At 49.1% G+C, this 19,847-nt stretch overlaps 1 protein-coding gene across 6 annotated transcripts in view; it reads right to left on the bottom strand.

Moving 5' to 3' along the window:
- Positions 1 to 310: 310 nt before the first annotated feature.
- The window catches only part of B3GAT1 (beta-1,3-glucuronyltransferase 1), a 31,451-nt gene continuing 11,914 nt past the window's right edge, over positions 311 to 19,847 (bottom strand). The window contains exons 2-8 of one of the 6 annotated variants that reach the window (XR_011730643.1): positions 15,693 to 15,812; positions 15,391 to 15,537; positions 11,153 to 11,658; positions 8,476 to 8,772; positions 3,828 to 3,945; positions 1,289 to 2,599; positions 311 to 608 (exon numbers count right to left, since the gene is read on the bottom strand). Coding sequence is in view for 4 of the 6 variants with exons in the window: in XM_071768934.1 (XP_071625035.1) it covers positions 3,859 to 3,945; positions 8,476 to 8,772; positions 11,153 to 11,658; positions 15,391 to 15,537; positions 15,693 to 15,696 (1,041 nt within the window). In the remaining 2 variants the exon portion in view is untranslated. Of the gene's footprint in view, positions 2,600 to 3,827; positions 3,946 to 8,475; positions 8,773 to 11,152; positions 11,659 to 15,390; positions 15,538 to 15,675; positions 15,813 to 19,847 lie in introns of all 6 variants that reach the window. The other 5 variants (XR_011730642.1, XM_071768934.1, XM_071768936.1 and 2 more) reach the window with 5 other exon arrangements.

The raw sequence follows: 19,847 nt of genomic DNA, 5'->3' as shown, positions 1-19,847 counted from the left end.
GAAGGGGCTACATATGCAGTCACAAATGGGAGAGCATATCCAATACTTTCTCCTTAAACCTGCTGTGAAATCTTGGGATCTTGGGTTTTCTTCTTTTTTTTCAGTTTTGTTCCTCCAAACAGAAACCCAGGATTTAGGAAAACACGTGTTGGTTTTTTCCTTAACTCACCAGCTCCACAGGCACTTTAAGGAGAGGAAGAGATCAAACTGAAGCTGTGCAGAACCTCCAAGAAGTCACTCAGCTCCTGTTTTCTCTTCCAGTAAACCAGAGGATTCTGAAACACCAAACACGTGCACTGCTCTCTGATAATGGAGTTGGCATTCTGGTATTAGAAACCATCATTTTATTTAACAAATTTAAATACAGTCTGTTTAAAACTGAGAACAGACAGTGCAGCTGTAATAATACACTCCATCCTGGCCAGAGTCTTACTTGAACACACAGATCTCTGCTCCTGAGGACCACAGCAGCCTCTGTGCAACTTGGAAGGGCTCCTGTGCCCAACTTTGAGGAGAGTGTATGCAGGGTTGTGTTCAGGACTTGATCCTTTGCATTGTTCTGGAAGTTATTTCCTTCCAAAGGAGGGAAGGCTGCAACCCAGCAGGGACTGGAATTAAGATTAGTGAAAGAAAACAGGGAGCTAGGAGAGGATGCCAGCTGGAAACTATTTAAATGGGGTGAAAGCTTTGTAGTCCTTTAAAAATGTCTCTTTCCACTTAAGGGTTTTGCAGACTGGAGTGAACTTGGAAGGTTAGTACAGTAAGAGAATAAATCTGCTTGAGTGCAGAGAGCTGCTGTATTAATACAAGATAACAACACAGAGCAGCCAGTAGCATCAAATGCTTTCTCTCCAAGTAGCACTTCAGACATCTAAAGGAACATTTTTGTAAAGCCTACGTGGCCAGGCTTTTGTGAAACTAAAGAATGCAACTTCTGGTTTTTGATAGACAGTGGGAGAAAATCACTTACAAAAAAAAAAAATCATTATTTTAAAAAAATAGTTAGGAAATTACATAATGACATTAGTCCAAGGGGAGACTTCTGCACTGTGAAGCTAACAATCAGATCTATAGCATTTTAATAGTTTTGTGTGTCAGGGCTAAATATAACCAAGTCCAGGATGACATTTTCCCTCAATTCAAAGATAAAATTGTGCTTCAGACCTTTTTCAAAAATATTGGGACAGTGAGGATTCATCAGAGGTTTAACGACAACTATGAAGGGGCAAATAAATTTTGGTTTTTTTACTTAAGGGGCCTGTGGGGGGGAGAAGGGGTAATGTTATACCTCAGTTTCTTCCTCAGCAAGTTTGTCAATCTCAAATACTGAGTCAGCCAAGTTAGTAGCACCCAGGTTCCTCTTCTGCACTGCTCAGTCCTGTGTCTCTCAATGAGGAGCAAAATACAGTTTCATCAGAGAACCAATGCTCCCTCAGGTCCTTTGATGGTACAGAACAGGGAAGAGGCAACTGATGTTCTACATAGATGGTTTTTAGACCTACCTCAGGCTGGGTGCTGAAGGAACTGAGCACCAAGCACAGGATCCTCTCTAGAAGGTGCTGCTCTATCCATTAGAAGGTAACTCTCCAGCTGCTCCAGCATGGCCCTGCAAAAGGGGCTAAGGCTGAAGGATACATTCCAGTAGAATGGCACTAAAATCAGCTTTTAGCATTCAGTCCCTAGTTGTGAGTTTATTTTTTAAAGAAATTTGGCCTCATGTAGGAGAATCCCACACCTAATGCTCGTGTTGACCAAGTTAGAATGAAACAGAACCAAGATCTGAGCCTGGATGAAGTCTTATGGTCTGTGGCCACAACAATCTCATTAAAACCCAATTATTTTAGCATGGATGGATAAGATTCCCACATGCTCTCAGCATAACTCCATCCAGGAACGCAGAGGTTATGTCAAGAGTGCCCCCAAACCGTGGAACTAATGAAGGGAAAGGAGAGGGAAAACAAAGAGAACCAAGATGCTTAATGGGTTTGTTCCAACCTGCCTTGCTTTTCACCATCCCCAAAACCCCTCCCCTTCTTGTGCAGCTTAATAAACACTGATTTAAAGTAGGTTTAAAATTAAGGGCTAAGGTGCCATCTCAGAAGGCAGCTGTCCCCTCCACCAACAGAGAGCTGCTTAGGCAGTTGCACACACAGCCACAAGGTACCAGGTGTGGTACCAGGTAAAACAAGTCATCAGGGGCCAACAGGCTCCTGGGGGCATTCTCACCCTTGCTTTCAGGTCCTGTAAAACAGCAGAACAGCCCCCTCAGTGCTGATGCCCACTCCAGCTGGGCTCTGCCTCCAGCACACGCACGTCTCCCAAACCCAGCGCCCGGCGAGGCAGCTGCTCCCGTCCTGAAGCTGGGGCCAGTCCTGTGTTTTCTGTGCTTTCTCTCCACCTCCAGAGTGGTCTGGTTCTGCTCAGAGTCCAGGAGGAAGGGCAGGGGAATCCGGGTAGCTTATGTATGCAGAGTTGCTCGTTTTCAGTACGCTAAAAAAAAAAAAACTCTTGGAAGTCAGCAGAGGTCCTGGCTGCTGCACGTCTGGCTGGTCGTATGCTGGGGAGAGGAACCCTGCAGGCTGTGCATTGAAGGAATCTTCTGCAAGAGAGACACAACCAGCATCTATATTACCCTCCTGCCTTGCTGCAGTTAGCTGCCACCTCTTGGAACTATCCCAAACCCCATCTTTATATTGCAGATCTGTGAGTTGTGCTGCTAGGCAACTGGGTGGTTGGTGAAAAGCAGTTGTGACGGCACTGAGGAGCTATGGCCTCTCTGCAAAGCTGCTATATATAGAGCTGATGAGATGCAGTGCAGGCTTTCCTCTGCTGTCCTGCAAAGGAGAGCCACTGCAGCAGGCAGGGCTGCAGCCAGTTACCCCGAGGGAACCTGCTGTAAGAGCTCATTATTGTTAAAAATACACCACTGATGAGCAAACCCACCCCTTGCCTTTGCTGCTCCTACTTATCTCTGTTTGGGAGGAAATGAGAACAAGCAGCAGGCTTCTTCTCCCCTCCAGGCCTGGTTCTAGACTCCAGTGAAAGGGAGTTTGTGCATTTATTTATTTTTTTCCCCATAAGAATGAAGAGCAGCAACAGTCTGGGTGCAGGCAGGAGCAAATAGCCCACCCTTCACTCCAGCAAACCAGCTGCAGAGTGCACTCTGGAGACACAGGAGAATCAATGCACCAGGATGCTCAGGGAATTAAAGGTGAGAAGAAGCCAGGGCATGAACAAAGGAGCAGTAAATGTTCTTCCCTTCTTTCCATTGGAGAAGAACCTACCTGCTCACCTCAGGCAAACAAATATCTCCTGTGGGCTTTAATCCACACTCTCCCTTTACTCTTCACTGACTTTGTGTGGCTTTGATGTGGATATAAATTAAACTCTTCTCTCACTGAAAGCTCCTTCCTGCCTGAAAAATGTTTTCACTGATATTGCCTTAGCTTTCCTCAGATGTTTGCAGGTGGATGAATCCACATCCTGCACCCTTGTGTTTTAGCTGTATTAGTACAGTTAATAAGGCAACCTTCTTGTTTAGACAAGGGTTTGTTGTTTCAACAATAGAACTCTGCCTGATCTCTCATCCCTGGGTTTCTCCTCTCCCCTCCAATCTCTCACCAGTTTTTTCCCCTTAAGGGGTTTGTCTTTAAGATACAAAAAAAAGGGAGATCAACTAATGGTGTCGAGAAGTTTAGCAGTAAGGGAATGACAGAGATGTGAAAAACGAACATTAAAAAGCATCTTTAAAACAGCTCTTTTTTCCTGTCATTGTCTAGTGTTTTCCTTTTTTACTCTCATTACTGTTCAGAAATGTGAGCTCTTACCTGGTGTTGGTCTCCAGTCAGCCACGTGCCATCAGATTTCCACGTTGGGATCTGTGAATCCTTTCTTCCCCTCATTCACCAGCACAGGCTTTTCTGTCCTTGTGTGCCAGACTAAAATCTGCAGAAGCCAAGAGGAGTCATTAGCTGCATCTCTTCACTGCACTAACAAATATTCTTGCACATTAAATCAATAGTGCAATTTAACCACCTACCCTGGAGCCTCACGGCGCATTCACAGCTGAAAGGAGGCTTGCATAAAACTTCATTTAGGCAGGCCTGCTGCTATCCAAAATGCACACAAATTACCCATTTTACAGTGTACTGTCTTGGGACATTAACCTGCTCCTTCCACATAGTTACCAACCATCTTTCTCAGAAGGCTCATCAACCTTTCCAGGCACTCCTGGGGGATCACACTCGTGTTTCCCCACCAACCAAGTTCCCCACTCTGGTTCTTGGCTATCACCTCACTGCATCCTTGGCCAGGGTTATTTTTATTTTATCCTTGGGCAGAGTGGAGCTATTTGCTAGGCTGAGGGTGGCAATGAAAAGGCTTTTACCACTTGAGGTCACAGTGTGACTTGTGGCTGAGAGGAGAGGCAGAACCCTGGGCACCACCAGCTCCAGTTGTCACCAGTGCCTTTCCGGGTGTGGAAAAGGAAAATGAATTTTCATTATCAATATGCTCCCTAACCTCACTGTCACCTCTTTTTCACTTTTAAACTCTTTCAAGACCCTAAGAAGACACACATTACCTTAATCTGAGAAGTCCTCACTGCTGCTCCAGTTCTCTGTTGCAACCTCGGCTGTCTCGGAGCTGCAAGCTGAGTTACAGAACACTCCTTTCCTCCCACAGCCCTTTCATAACCCACCATATTCCCTCAAAATCCCCCTTCACATTTCCTCTGCAATGCTGGCCCCAGGCTGCCACCCACCATTCTGCACCAGGTCCAACACCTTGCAGGATTTTTAAGTGATGCAACTTTAAAGCCCCTCCCCAGCTTGCTTAAAAACAGAACTGAAGCTTCTGCTAAAGCTTCCCTCAGTCTTAGCAGCAAAGTTTAATATAGATCAAGATCTGTGGAGGAGTACTTGGAAAAATATAACTGGAAGAGGTGGTCTAACATTCTTGGAAGGGGGGGGAGTGTTATAGGTAAATAGTTTGGACTAGCTGTGCTGTGCTGCTGGCACAGCCACTTCTGGAAGCTGTTGGAAATATGTTCCCCTCACCAGCCTCAATTTCACTTATTGCTTTGCTCCTAGAACCAGGATTTCTTGAGAGCAGCTCTGTGCCTTCAGAGCTTCAGTCTCCTGCTTCCCTTTCACCTGTTAGCACTGGTATTTCCTACCTGGTGGGGGTTTCCCTCTTGTTGCTATGACAGTGTTCTGCACGTTTCATCCAAGTATCTGCAAACCATTTCATAGCCAGTCCCTGCTTTTTCTGAAAAACAAAGGCACCTTCCCTCTTTAAAAGATGAACAAAAGGGCTTTTCAGGCCCTTCTGGTTACACAGGAGCATCCCCACCTCCCCAAGAAACTGTTTGACCAGATTTGTCTCTGATGTGAGCAGCCACCTCCTGCATGGGGGCTTCAATCTTGCCTACTAATACTAAGGCAGTAGAGACCAACTGCTGGATGGAGTGGGACCAAAAAAAAACAAACCATTTCATCCCTCTCCCACAACTGCTTCAGAGCCTGATCATCAGAGAGAGCCTTTATTACCCTCCTGCTCACCACTGCAGCAGTGCTGCTGCTCTCACTTTCCAGGGAACAGGGCAAAACCAAACAGGTCTGTACCAGTGGCTCTCAGAACTACATAAGCTTCAGTTACCTCAGCTCCTCCCCTGACAAACAGAGTGTAAAAAAAAAAACCTCCCTGCAGCCCAGAGCAGTAGAAAAATCTTGGGAGCCAATTCCTTCCAGCAGGAGCAGGTGAGAGCTCTTTCTGCCCCCGACACATAAACACTCAGCCCTGCACTTAAGCAGCTGTAGCCACTGACAGGAGACCCCCAACTGCACATTATTAGCTTTGCTTTAAACTGGATCCCACTTTTGTGTTGCTAAAGCCAACTGCCAAATAAACCCAATTATATTAAATCAACTAAAATGGAGCAATTTCCAGAGTTTGCAGCTCGATACAGCAGCCTCGACCATTTCTCACACTGTGTTCTTTATTGTGGGAGGGAGATGGCCATTTACAACAGAAGCACCTGCTTTTCCTCTCAGCCAATTTCTTGATTTTTTTTCTCCACAAACAGTGTGTTTTTTATGCCTCAGGGAAGCTCTGCTTTCTGCAACAAGTGCAAGGGAGTGAGCAGTGAGGGGGACTGAGTCTCCAGCTCCCCCTGGGCAGTGGCTTCGTGCAGATCTCCTGAAGGTGTTGGCTCCGAGACAGCCAAGTTCCCTTTCACAACATCCACCTAAAATCCCAGCTGCTAACCCACGAATTTCACCTCAGCTCTGACTCAGCCAAGAGGTAATGAGAGAGGAGGAGGAATGACTGCTTCTAAACACCACTTCAACCCCAGCCCATTGCTACCGAGAGCACAAAATCTTCCCCCACCCAAAGAAATGTCCTTCTGCCACCAGTGGCTCCAGGAGCAGCTGGAATGAGAGATGCCTCATTTCCAGTGACCTTGTATTTTGTGGTCTGTTCTCTCTTGCCAGCCCACACTGAGGCTTTTTCAAAAGCTGGGGCCACTCCAAGTCCCTGTCCTTTAAGGGCTGCCTGGCTGAGCTGGCTGCAGTTGTTCCTTCAGGTGTTAACAGAGAATGAGGAGCATGAATGTGTCCCAGTTTGGCAGTTCCCAAATCAAAGAAAATAAGCAGGATATATGTCTTTGGCCAAAGCTGGAGCTTTTTGCAGGAGTGTGCATTTGTGGGCTGAATTAGGATAAATATTACAAATAGCAGGGCTGCACACAGGGAAGGCAGCATTTTTGGAGAACAGATGTCTGTGTTTATCTTGCATACTTCTCTGATCCCTCCTTAATGTGAGCACGTCATAATTTTTCATGTTTATCTCACTGCAAAGCAGGGGTATGGTTATGCTTCACAGAAGCAAACAATGACAAGTGCTGATCTTGGGGCAAGAGGACCCCAAACCACAGCCTCCTTCTGTCCTTCTCTGGACCCTTCTTTTCATCAGAGGGGTGAGCAAAGCAGCAACTGGGAAATGGAGGCTTCTGGCATCCACTAAAAGCAGAAAGGCAAAGCTGAACCTGCAAAGCTGCACTCCAAGTCTGCCAGGAGCAGGCAGCATCCCCCTCACAACAAGGACCCTTGTAAGATCCCCACAGTTGAGCCAAAAAAAAAAAAAAATAAATAAAAGAAACACAGTCTGCTTCAAATCCTGGCCAGCAATTCCTCCTTCCTCTCCATCTCTGACCTCTCCAGCACGTGTGGGACAGCACTGACATGGCAGCCTGGCTGTCAGCACCCTTTTTTTCCCTCCTGCCTGGAAAAAACCTTCTCCTTCCTCCATGGGTTCCTCCACAGCCTTTATTTCCTATCCCCAACCTTTTAACACAGCTTCTTTCCACCAGTTATTTACAGCAGGGACAATATTCCAAAGACAACAAAACTGGCCATGGAATAAACCCTCCCAATCTTCTGTACACCAGCTTACAAGCAACTTGTGCATCTCCCTTGGCCTCTTGGAAACACATTCCTCCCAATCAGTGCTTTCTTGTTAGCTAGTAGGGCACACAGTGCCCAAGAACAGAGATCTAATTTTAATCCAGTCTCTTCTCCCACCCTTGGGAGACCATCTGTGTTATTTATCCCAGTGCTGGACAGCCATAACCACAGCCACAGAGATTTAAAAAATGAGACACAGCCTCTATCAGGTAATAAACAAAGTTGCTCTTCCCCCCTCAACTCCTCTTCCTTATTCCTGGACTCCTTGCCTTTCCTGGAAGAGCTCAGAGCAAAATCCCAGGCATTAAAACATTCCTACATCATCTCTGAGACAGATCCAGGTTATTGTGGAGAATCCCAGCAACGAGTCTGGATCAGGCTGGTACTGCTGGGTTACAGCCCAGGTGGGTCCCAGAGGGCCACATCTCACAAGTTGCCACCTTACCCAGGAGAACCAGGACTCAAAATCCCCCTGAGGAATTCATGTCAAGCAATCAACATCCATTTCACCCATGGGATCAATGCCATGGTCAGTGAGGGGAAACTGGAGTTACAATCTAGTCCCTCCTCTTGCTGTGGGTTTAAGACTTGGGATTATTCCCAAAATTGCCCTGAGGCCAGCCAGGCAAGTTGGCCCAAGGAAAAAAAAAAAGACATCCAGCTGAATTAGCAGACAAGATGGTTTTTCCCTCTTTGGGGGATTAGGTTTGAAAGGACACTAGTCAGGGGATTAGTGAAGCCACAGCTAAACCCACCTGAAAACCATGAAGGATGTTTTGCTGGAGGTAATATAAGAAAGAGGAATAGTTGCAGGGAAGATTCCATATTTCAGGGCCCTAACTAAAAAAGACAACTGCCCTCCACATCTTTCAACACACAACTGAAGGAATGACTGCTTCCAAACACCAGTCAAGATGGGAGTGGTCCCCCTTCAAGCAAGGGGCTTTCTCCTCCCTCTGTCTCCTTACAACCCACCCGTGGGAGCAAACCTTTGGACCAAAGGCCCTACCTTTGTGCAATTGGCAGCTTTGGGCTCCAGGTCGTTGAGGGTCACCAGTTCCCTCAGCAGGCTGCTCTCCTGGTAGCCTCCCTTGACTCCCCGCAGCTTGAAGTAAGCCTGAGACCTCTGGAGGATGAGCCTGAGGTTGACAGCAAAGCCTGCCATGTCTATGGCAAAGGGACGATGGGGGTCAAAGACAGTTTTCCAGCCATAGACCTTCCCTGCAGCGTTGACCTTGGGTGACTCGTACCTCAAACCACCCACGAAAGCCACCGGCCACACCGAGACCTTCCTGGTGCTGCGCATCTGGAGGCAAGGAGAGAGAAAAAAGGGGAGGTGGGAAAAGCAGGGGGATGGGGCTGCTGGAGACTGGCACCCCCCAGCAGAACAGAAGAACCTCCCCTTGGTTGGTGGTTCTGCAAGGAGGAAAAATGCCCCAGAACTTCAGCACGGGGAGAAGGATGGATGGAGGGATGGATGGATGGAGGGAGGGATGGAGCGATGGAGGGATGGAGGGATGGATGGATGGATGGAGGGATGGATGGATGGAGGGAGGGATGGATGGATGGAGGGAGGGATGGATGGATGGATGGATGGATGGAGGGATGGATGGATGGATGGAGGGATGGATGGATGGATGGATGCATGGAGGGAGGGATGGAGGGATGGAGGGATGGAGGGATGGATGGAGGGAGGGAGGGATGGAGGGAGGGAGGGATGGAGGGATGGAGGGATGGATGGATGGATGGATGGATGGATGGATGGATGGATGGATGGATGGAGGGATGGAGGGATGGAGGGATGGATGGAGGGATGGATGGAGGGATGGATGGAGGGATGGATGGAGGGATGGACAGCCTGGAGCTGGAGAAGAAAAGTGGCAACCAACAGTGGCAACTGTAATGGAGTTTGGCACTGAAAAAACAAAGCTGCCATGGATAACTGGGATTGAAGAGTGATTTTTATTATTATTATTGGGTTTTTGGTTGTTTTTTTTTTTTTGTCCAAAGGTTTTAGAACTGAGGAGCATCAGTCCTCCACATGGACACCTGAGGAAACCCCAGGAGGAGGCACCCTGTCCAAGGCCACCTGGAAAAGCAGGAATGGCACAGCTAGGGAGAGAGGTGCTTTTTCTGAAAGTTAAGGAATGTGAGCTGCAATCTCAGCCTATGGGAGGCTAAAAGCACCTTCAGAGTGCAGCACAGCAGCCAGAGATCACAGCCTCAGAGGCAGCCTCTCCACCAGCCTGAGGGGTGCCTGGTGCTTTGTAGCTGCTCCTGGTCCCCAGGGGAACAGCTCTGCTCCCCACAGAGCCAATAAAATAGAGAGAAGCCATCAGGGGACACTTCAGATGCCTGTGCTTGCCAAGGCAGATGATTTGAAAGCCATTCTGCCCTCTCACCCCACAGCACCCTGTCCCTGCTCAGCCTCCTGTTCTGCTCTCAGCCCTGTCCCTTAGCTGGGGGCTCTCCCAGAGCTAATCTCATCACCACTAATTACTGCAAACGAGACCAGAAGAGCTCTGGCACTTGCCCTTCTGCATTACACACATGCTAATGCTGGCCCTTGTCCACAGGGGACAATGTGTGTGTCTTCTGCATTTCACAGCACATTTCATTGGCTTCAGATGACCTCAAAACTGCAGCTACACCTCCGAGAGGAGAAGCCTCCCCCAGCACACAAGCAAACAAAGGAATCCTTTCTGTTTCTTTCAAGTGCTTCCAGAGACAGTCTCAGGGGCGACTGTGGAAAAGACCTTCAGAACATGCTTGCAGCTTTAAAAGCATCTCTGTTCCTCTGGCTATCCAAGCTCAAGTGAAAGCCACCAGGGAAAGGAAAGGGGCCACATATGGAGCATCCCTTTCCCTGCTCAAATCCCCTGATGGTGCAAGAGGAAAAGCCCAGGAATCGAGTGCTGCATTCATCTCCTGGCAGAGAGAAATCCCTCTCCAAAGGGTCCCTATTGCTGGGAGGAGAAGCAAGCACTGCCCAACGTGGGCTCCTGGTGTGGGTGACAACCCAGAGCACCTCTGAACAAGATGTCCTGCCAGCCAAGTGACTCTGCTGCCAGCATTCAGGTGTAACTCTGACAGGGCACAGCTGCCTCAGCTGGGGATGTGGTCAGAGCAGGCACTGGGCTCTTGACAGCTCCAGGAGTTAAGCAGGGGACACCCCCTCCAGGAGGAGAGCAAACAAATGCAAACAGCAAGCAAGGCAGAGAAACCCAGGGACTTGTCAAACAAGAAGAAAACATGGACTAACAGACAGCCAAGTGCAACACGTATGGGTGGTGGAGGACAAAAAAGGGTAACAAACAGCAGATCAGGAACCAGCCAGAAATCTTCAGGGTGAGGCAGGAAAGGGGGATGGCCAAGGTTTCTTTTGCTGGGCATGTGCTTCTGCAGAAGCAGGTTGGGGAGCAGGAGATGGCTCCTCAGGAGCTTCCTTTAGAGTAGAAACTCCGTGCCTCCTGATCACAGAATCCTAGAATTGGCTGGGTTGGAAGTGACCTCTGAGATCATCAAGTCCAACCCTTGATCCACTACCCCCAGGGTTACCAGACCATGGCACTGAGTGCCACCTCCAGTCCACACACCCTGGGGCTCCCCTGACATCACACAAGATGCCTTGGCCACAGAGAAAGCCACACACACCCTTGTCCCCCCCCATCCAGGGTGGTCCTTACCTCCTCGAAGAGCTCCAGGCTGTAGGTGTTATCATCATCGGCAAAGTACACAACCCCGGGCTGGCTGTTGTTTTTGTTAAAGGTCTCTCTCAGCCACCTGAGGGCCAGGTTCCTCTGCATGGTCCCCCGGGGGATGCGGGGGTCCCTCATGTCCCCCCGCAGTTTGTAGTTGCGGGGGGTCTCCACGTTGAGGTGGGTGTAGTTGAGGCCCGTGTCCCGCAGCAGGCGGGTGATGAGCGGCGTGCGGCGCTGCGAGTCCTCCACCAGGATCCAGTGGAGGTTGGGGACGTGCAGGAGGGTGTTGGCCAAACGGGTCAGCTCTGCCTTCTGGACCGGCCGGCTGTAGGTGGGGGTGATGACGTGGATGGTGGGCAAGGTGTCTGACCAAGGGGGTGGGCGGGTATAAACGTATTCTGTCCTCACCACCTCCACAATGTCCCGCTCCGACAAGCAGTATTCCTTGGAGTCCAAGCCGAGGTCACGCCGGGAGTCGCTGCCACCATCATCTGATCAAGGGGGTGAGAGAGAAGGAGACAAAGCTGCATGGCACGTGGTCTTCTAACAACCCCCCTCCAAAAAAAAAAACAAACCCAAAAAAACCCTGAGCCAGCAGGGTGCTGGCTGATGGGAAGTCACCCTGGTGGTTTCAGAGGAAAGGAAAGAAGCTCGGGTGGAGGCTTTAGTGAATAAGTGGAGAAATAGAAGTGGAGAAATAAATAATAGTAGAAAATAAATGAGGGACACACACACAGGAGAAAAGAAGGTCCTGCTGTTAGAAAGCCAGCCCCAAACAAGACCCAGGACAAGGGCTTGGGACAGCAATTAGATCTAGATAAAGGAAAGAGCAACATGGAATGATGGTCTTGACATTCCTGGAGAGTTCCAGTGCCTTGGGCACAGGACTCACAGCTCTGGAGCACCTGGACTGGCAGGCAGGGAACCCCCCTCCAAAAAAAAAAACCCCAAAAAACCCCTGAGCCAGCAGGGTGCTGGCTAGTGGGAAGTCACCCTGGTGGTTTCAGAGGGTGGAGGCTTTAGTGAATAAGTGGAGAAATAAATAATAGTAGAGAAATAAACCAGGGACACACACACAGGAGAAAAGAAGGTCCTGCTGTTAGAAAGCCAGCCCCAAAGAAGACCCAGGACAAGGGCTTGGGACAGCAAATAGGTTTAGATAAAGGAAACAGAAACATGGAATGATGGTCTTGTCATTCCTGGAGAGTTCCAGTGCCTTGGGCACAGGACTCACAGCTCTGGAGCACCTGGACTGGCAGGCAGGGAACCCCCCTCCAAAAAAAAAAACCCCAAAAAACCCCTGAGCCAGCAGGGTGCTGGCTGATGGGAAGTCACCCTGGTGGTTTCAAAGGAAAGGAAAGAAACTCGGGTGGAGGCTTTAGTGAATAAGTGGAGAAATAAATAATAGTAGAGAAATAAACCAGGGACACACACACAGGAGAAAAGAAGGTCCTGCTGTTAGAAAGCCAGCCCCAAACAAGACCCAGGACAAGGAAACAGAAACATGGAATGGTGATCTTGTCATTCCTGGAGAGCTCCAGTGCTTTGGGCACAGGACTCACAGTTCTGGAGCACCTGGACTGGCAGGCAGGGAACCCCCCCCACAAAAAAAAAAAAAAACCCCAAAAAACCCTGAGCCAGCAGGGTGATGGCTAGTGGGAAGTCACCCTGGTGGTTTCAGAGGGTGGAGGCTTTAGTGAATAAGTGGAGAAATAAATAATAGTAGGGAAATAAATCAGGGACAAACACACAGGAGAAAAGAAGGTCCTGCTGTTAGAAAGCCAGCCCCAAACAAGACCCAGGACAAGGGATTGGGACAGCAAATAGGTCTAGATAAAGGAAACAGAAACATGGAATGATGGTCTTGTCATTCCTGGAGAGTTCCAGTGCCTTGGGCACAGGACTCACAATGGGACAGGACTCACAGCTCTGGAGCACCTGGACTGGGAAGCAGGGAACTAACTGGTGGGAAACACTAAGTGAAGACTCTCCCATCAGCAGCATCTGGCCAGGATACTGCAGGAGCCCACTGCTCTCCTGACAGGCCTGGGATGGGGCACAGAAAAGCAGGGAAAGACACACTACAAAATCCAGACACAGAGAGTAGAAATACAGCCTGTGATTGTAGGTTTTTCCTGCAGACTTTCACCTGCCTTTGACTAACCTCTCCTCAAAAAGACCCTACCATCTCTGAACCTAGCAGCCTGCTCTGTAGTGTGGATGTGAACAATGAACAGAACACAGAGGATACACTGATCCAAACACATAAAATCCCTGCAAATAAAGACTTGTTCACAATCAGCCTGAGAGAAAAAAAGCTGTGCACACACCAGTCGCTTTTCCAAGTGTGACTTGAACACTTTTGTGCCACTGCAGAGCAGCAGGAATGCCATGGTCTGCAGTTAGGAGATGAAGGGACACCTCCATTCAGGATAGGAGCCAGCAGCTCTCTGGTGAGCACCTAACACTTTGAGCCATGGCTTTTGCAAAACCTGCTGCTACCAGGGACTTGAGATGAGAAAGAACAGGAAAAGACAGACTTCAGATCTAACCCAGTAGGGTACTCCCAGAGTTTTTTTCATAGCATGCTCCTCTTCCAGTAGTGTGGACTTTTATACCAGTCCTGAACAGAATGAAGGCCTCTTCCTCCTCCACGGCATGGATGGAAGGATGGTGTGTGGCTGGGGGACATAGCAGAGCTCTCTGAAAGCAGAGAACACCAGAATCAACTCAAAAATAAATCTGCAAAATGCATTGGACACAGTCACAGATGTAATTAGCCAGGACAGTGCTGGAGGCAGTTTGCAAACCCCTGCAGGTTCAACCCTCAGCTGCAAATCCTGGCACCTGCCAGCACGGCCATCCTGTGCTCACTAGTGGGGAGATGCACTACCAAAAGATCTCAGAAATACAAGAACAAAATGATTTCTTCCAAGAGTTTTCAGGTTCATCTTTGTCACTGCTTATTTTCCACAGGGGCTCAGAGAAGGAGAGGGAGAGTTTTACCAAGGTTATGGGTAAGTTCACAGCAGTCAGAGCAGTCTCTGTGCTGTGGCCATCAAAGAGCTCCCAGTTTTCAGGGCACTGAGTCAAACAGCATATTCCTAATAGTCTGTTAAGTCCTCATTTTAGAGCCCAGCAGATTCTTCATCCTCTGAAACATTGTCCACTTTCCAGAGGTGATCCCAGTGATCTTTCCCTTTGGAACTGCCCAAAAAGCCTCCTGGGTGGCTCTCAGTCCTCCAAGGGGAAAGGTAAAGCTGCTGGAGACAGACTCAGAGTTTCTGACAATTCCAAACACCCATGAGCCTGCTCAGCAAAGGGATAACCAACTGTGGAGGATGTGTGAACATTAAAATAAAAAGGGGAGAGAATCTCCCAAAGAAAGGGACCAGAGAGGGAAAACAAGCTGGCCTTCTCCCCCATAGACAAACCTCCCCCCAGGCTGCCCTGCTTGACCTGGGGTGGGTCAAGAATGAAGACTGCAGTAGCAATGTGGCTTCTTCCAGCCCCCAAGAGCTCTCACAGCCCTTGGATACTGCTGCTGTACCAAGATCAGGATAAAAACTAAGATCCTTCCAGCCTGAGAGGATCCCCCAGAACTTCCTGCATTCATCTGGTTTGGGCCAGAGCTCTGTTTGATGCTTTGTGGCACAGGAAATGTGAAAGCTGACTCCCTCATAGCATTGTAGCTCCACCAAACCATCAGGTGAGAGGCTTGGTTCCTGCTTTCTCCTTCAAGATCAAGAGCACCAGTTTGCTGCTTTCCTGAGGACACTTGAAAAATGCTCTTTGCCTGATGTCTCCCAGGGCAGCTGTCTCAAGTGGCAGCTTTCTTCCCTCTGCTCTCTTTTTTTGCAGCTTGCCTGCAGAACTGACTTGTGTGCAGCATGCTGCAGGGGCCAGCAGGCAGGGACTCCTCTCCTGGGGACCATGAGGGAGCAAAGAAAAGCATCTTCATTCAGTAAACTGACTGATGCTGTATTTGGGCCACAAAGAGCTCTCCAAGTGCAGCAAGCACATCCCACGGCTTGGAGTTGGATGTTTCTGAAGAGCCCCTAAGAGCACTGGGCTGTTCCTACAAGCAGAAGTGGGGAGGCTCCTGCATGAGGATGGGCTGGGAGCTGAGATGAGCATGGCTGCCACGGGAGGATGAAATGGGAGAGGAGATGAGGGAGGGATGCACGGACTGGTTTGGTTTGGTTTGGTTTGGTTTCTCTCACCCTTGTGCACTGCCAGCAGAGGAGCAATGGTGCTCTGGTGCCAGACGGTGATTAGGAGTGTCCAGGGCAGAACTATCAGCACGATAGCCAGGATGTCTCGTCTCTTCGGCATCTCCAAGACTGACTGGACCCACAGCTCCTCATTACCTGACAGTGAAAACCCCAAAGACAGAACAGCAGAGCACATGGAGAAGAGAAATAAATGGCCGAGAAGGAACGAGGACAGAGAGAAAGAAGGCGGGAGAGGGAAAGAGCAGCAAAGGCAACACGACTCATAGGTCTTACCAGTGCTCACAACCCACCCATTGCAGAAGCAGGTTTGGAGGGGCCTCGGCTGCTGGGAGCAGGATCAGGAGGGCACTTCTACAGGACACTTGCTGGAGCTGCCAGCAGGAACCTCAGAGACTCATTTGGAAGGAGACCTGCAACAGAGAGCAATGGTGAGTGGGCAGAGAAAAGAACTAGGGAGCTACTGCTCCATGAAGTTGACAAATCCTCCTCCAGAGGAGCAAATGAATGTGGGGCAGTGACCAACAGAAACGTGTCCCATCCCTCTGGGCCTCCAGGGTGTCCAGAGCCTTGCTTTCCTTTGCCTCTACTTGCTCCAGCCGAGCAAAAGTTGCTCAGCTCTGCAAAATCTGAACCAGCAGAAAAGGACCCTTCATCCAAGAGCCAGCCAAGCCTCACAGCTCCACCTCCTAGACCCAAACCCCTTGGAGAAAACAGGGACCACAAGGGCCATGTTTCTTGCCTGACACATCAGCAGGTGCTCAGCAGCAGCCCCTCTGGCAGGCAGAGCACTCGGGGTGCCTGAGCCCACGCTCCTGGGAGCTGAGCTCCAGTGAAGCTGCTGAGCCCACGTTTTGCCTGTCACAGTGATGCCCTCAGCCCAGCCCACCCCTTCAGCATCTTGGATGCAGCCAGGTTTAGCTCAGGCTTCCAAGGGCCTGTTCAGGTCCATTGCTTCCATCTGGGAAGTGTGGAGACAGGAGCACAGCAAGCTGCCACCGTGGCTTAAGTCTGATTCAATATGAACATGCACAGGATTGAAGCAGACTGCATTTTATCCAAGTATCTTGGCAAGCCAAGGACATCACTTTGCAGGGAGATGCAGGGTGGACAATCTGCAGAGAGGGGCAGCAGTTTAGCAGCTATTCCCATGTGGGGGGGAGGGGGAAGGTAGGAGACCACTGCTGAAAAAAAGGCTGCATTGCAGAGCAGGGAGAACCCAGGGAACACCACAGCCAAAAGCAGGGAGCAGCCTGCTCCAGGAAAACTCCCTCTGCACAGCTGGTCAGTCACTGCAGTGCCCCAGGAACCACCAGGTCCCCTCCTGGAATCACAGGGCAGCTCCTCAAGCCTGGGCTGGAATATGGGAGGAGGTTGAGGGGGACCTGGAGGTGATAGGAAGGAGCTGGTCTCCTGGAGGAGTCTCCAGAGGAAACAAACACAAACCTCTCAATCAACCACCCAACACAACTGGTTCCATGGAAAGCAGAGTTTCCTGTGGCCAATCCAGGGAACCAGCAGGAAAAAGCTTTCCACAGCCCCAGGATAAGCTCTGTGCAGCCAGACACCCTGCAGACTTTCGAGGAAGCATCTCCCAGCAACACAGATTTGCTCCTATTTTTTTTTTTTTTTTATTTCCCCAGAACTGGAGAAAGCAGCCTCAATCCAGACAAGATAAACCAGGGAGGGAGAGAAGGAATTATTCCAGCCAACATCAGCCTCTTGCTGCATCCTCCTTCAGCTTTCAGAGCCAGAGCAATCGCTGGCCAAACACTGCCAAAGCACACAGTGCCCTCAGGAAAGAGCATCTGGCCTCATCCTGGCTGTCCCTGCAGCTGCCATCAGTGCCTGGGCAGAGGGCACTGAGCACTGGAGCCCTCTGGGTCCTCTCATAACACCAGAACATGTCCCTTGAGCATCCCTGTAGGGCAAAGCCACAAGGGGCAGCTCTGAAAAGACTGAACTGGAAAGGGAAACAGGAACATCTTCCCAACAGGGAAAGGACTCTGCCACTGGAGAGGGGTGGGAGGAAAGGCCACAAACCACTCAGAGCCACTTCATGGCACCTGGCAGGCAGCAAACGCCCTGTTTTTAAGGGCAGCTTCCTCCCAAGGCAATGCTCTTACCTTAAAGATGCTTTTTCCCAGCCTGAAAGCCTCAGGACCCTCCCCCAGGACAAGCCACCATGAATGGGCACCCTTGGGCTGCTGCTCTGCTTTCCAGCCCTTTAAACACAGGGCCAAGCAAGCAGGGGAAAGCTCCAATGATTTGTGCATCGGTCTCTTCAGGATCGATTCCTTTTAATTTGCTCCAGAGCATTTAGCAGCTCCCTGCTCAATCATCTGGTGCTCTGGTGCTCCAGCTGCCAAGGGCCAGCACAGAGCTGTGGGTTTTGCAGTTTTGTCCTGACTGAAGGACACGGTGAGGACTCCCTTGGGGCTGCTCTGAGCAGGAATTCAGTCCAGGAGAAGAATTTCCAACATGTTCCCCCTTAACACACCCATGCAGCTGATGCCAGCTCCTGGTCTTAACAGGGCCACGTTCCCACCTCACTGCAAAAGCTGAAATCCTTTTTCTCCTGTGAACATCCTCAGCTAAGGAAATACATGGGCAGCTGTGATTTGACACTGCTGGGGAGAGAAGTCACAGTTTCTCAGCCCAAGACAAAGGGCTTGCCAAAAAAAAAAAAATAAAAATCAATATAAGAACCCCATGTCATCAAAGCCCAAGGATGCTTTTGGTTGCTATTCACAGCACAAGGCAGGCCAGCCAAAAATTAGGCTGGGGAAAATTCTGCTCCTTTACAAGGCATCCATTCTGGCCCTGCCCCACCATAACATCCCTCTCCTTCTCCCATTGAAACCAGCCAAAACCTGGCTTTGTTCAGATGGTCACTTTTAGGCTTCTGCTATCTCCTCCTCCACAGGGAAAAGAAGGAGGGGGAACAAATTAAACCAAAAATTACTAAAAAAATCCAACTATTTCCCGCTCCATAAAGCATCCTTTTTTCAGTTTTGAAAAAAAAATCATGGAACAGGCACTAGCTAGCTCAAACCTAAGTTTGGGGGTTAAATTACTTCTAAACCAAAGACTTTCCTTGGCAGGAAGATGTTTTGCCACTCTGTGCCACATGGTGAAAAAGATTTCACATCCTCCAGCAGAGGGCAATGGTGTCAAGGCATGACAATATTAAAAGGGCACTCATCTAATAAAAAAGCTTTAATAAATGCTGGAGCCATGTGTTAGTAACACGCTGGATTATTAAACACTGAAGGTTCTTTTTTAAAAAAACGAGTTAATTGGTGTCAGCTCTGAGACTTACCGTAGGAAACACTGGTTTGGTCTCTGATCTGGTTTAGAGTCACTTTTACCTTCTTTCCTCCTTGTCAGCCCCACCATCATCATTACTCCTCGGTTTTCCCCACAATGAACAGAAGTGGTTTAGAACACATTACACTAAAGAATGGCTTGAGCTGAATTTGTATGTATATATAATATATATATATACAAGTCACTGGAATAAAAACATTGTCTATAAGCAAGAAAAACACAGACAAAAAAGCCAAACACACCAAACAGTTACATCTGCAACAAAACAGACAGGAAAACACAAAGAAAAGCAGCCAAATCCTACAGCAAAAGCTTCCCAAAGAAAAAACCAACACTCAGACTTCAGGACACAAAGTATCTTCTCACTATGAGCTCTTCCCCCAGGGCAAAGCATCCCCTAAACCTAAACCCGAGGTTCCTTTCACCTTTGGAAAAGCAACTGGATTTGACCCCTGCTAAAACCAAACCCTTCTGAATTTATGGCTGAGGTCCCAGCCCTGAGCTGCCTGTCCTGCCATGACCATTTTTCAGGTGGGGAAACTGAGGCACAGGGCCATGAGGGCTGTCCCTTGCCATCCACTGGAAGGGGACAGGCACCACAAATAAGATTTGGGTATTTGGCAGCAAAGGTTTGTAAAGCACAGGCTAAAAATAAAGGGAGTAATAAAAGCCTTGTGCTCGTTAATTATTCCCCAAGCCATTACTGCCTATAAACCCCATAACTTTAATGGGGGCCATTATAAGTATAGTAGCAAAACTGCTGAGCTAATTACTGTTTGGTTATTAAGCAGAACATGGGCAGAACTGAGTAATGAGCAGGCAGGGTTTCTTGTTCTTCAAGGATTTAATCAGGGGTGCTAATTTCAGCCCCAGATCCTCCCAACTCCGAGGCTCCCCAAGGGGAAGGCACCATCCTGGAGCTTGAGCTGATTTGTGACATGTGAAGCTTGAAAAGGAACTCAAGAAAAGGGGTGAGAATGACTGGGAAATGTCTCAGACCTCTCTTACCAATCTGCCAGCTAAAGGAGAACCAGATTCAACCAGGGGAATCAAAAATATTGAGCCACTGGGTCTTGCAGTGGAGGGGGAAGGTGTACATCACCTCTTCAGCCAGCATT

This window comes from Heliangelus exortis, chromosome 26 (genome assembly GCF_036169615.1).
Source record: "Heliangelus exortis chromosome 26, bHelExo1.hap1, whole genome shotgun sequence".
Taxonomy (NCBI): Eukaryota; Metazoa; Chordata; class Aves; order Apodiformes; family Trochilidae; genus Heliangelus; species Heliangelus exortis.
This window is presented reverse-complemented; position numbering and strand designations above follow the sequence as displayed.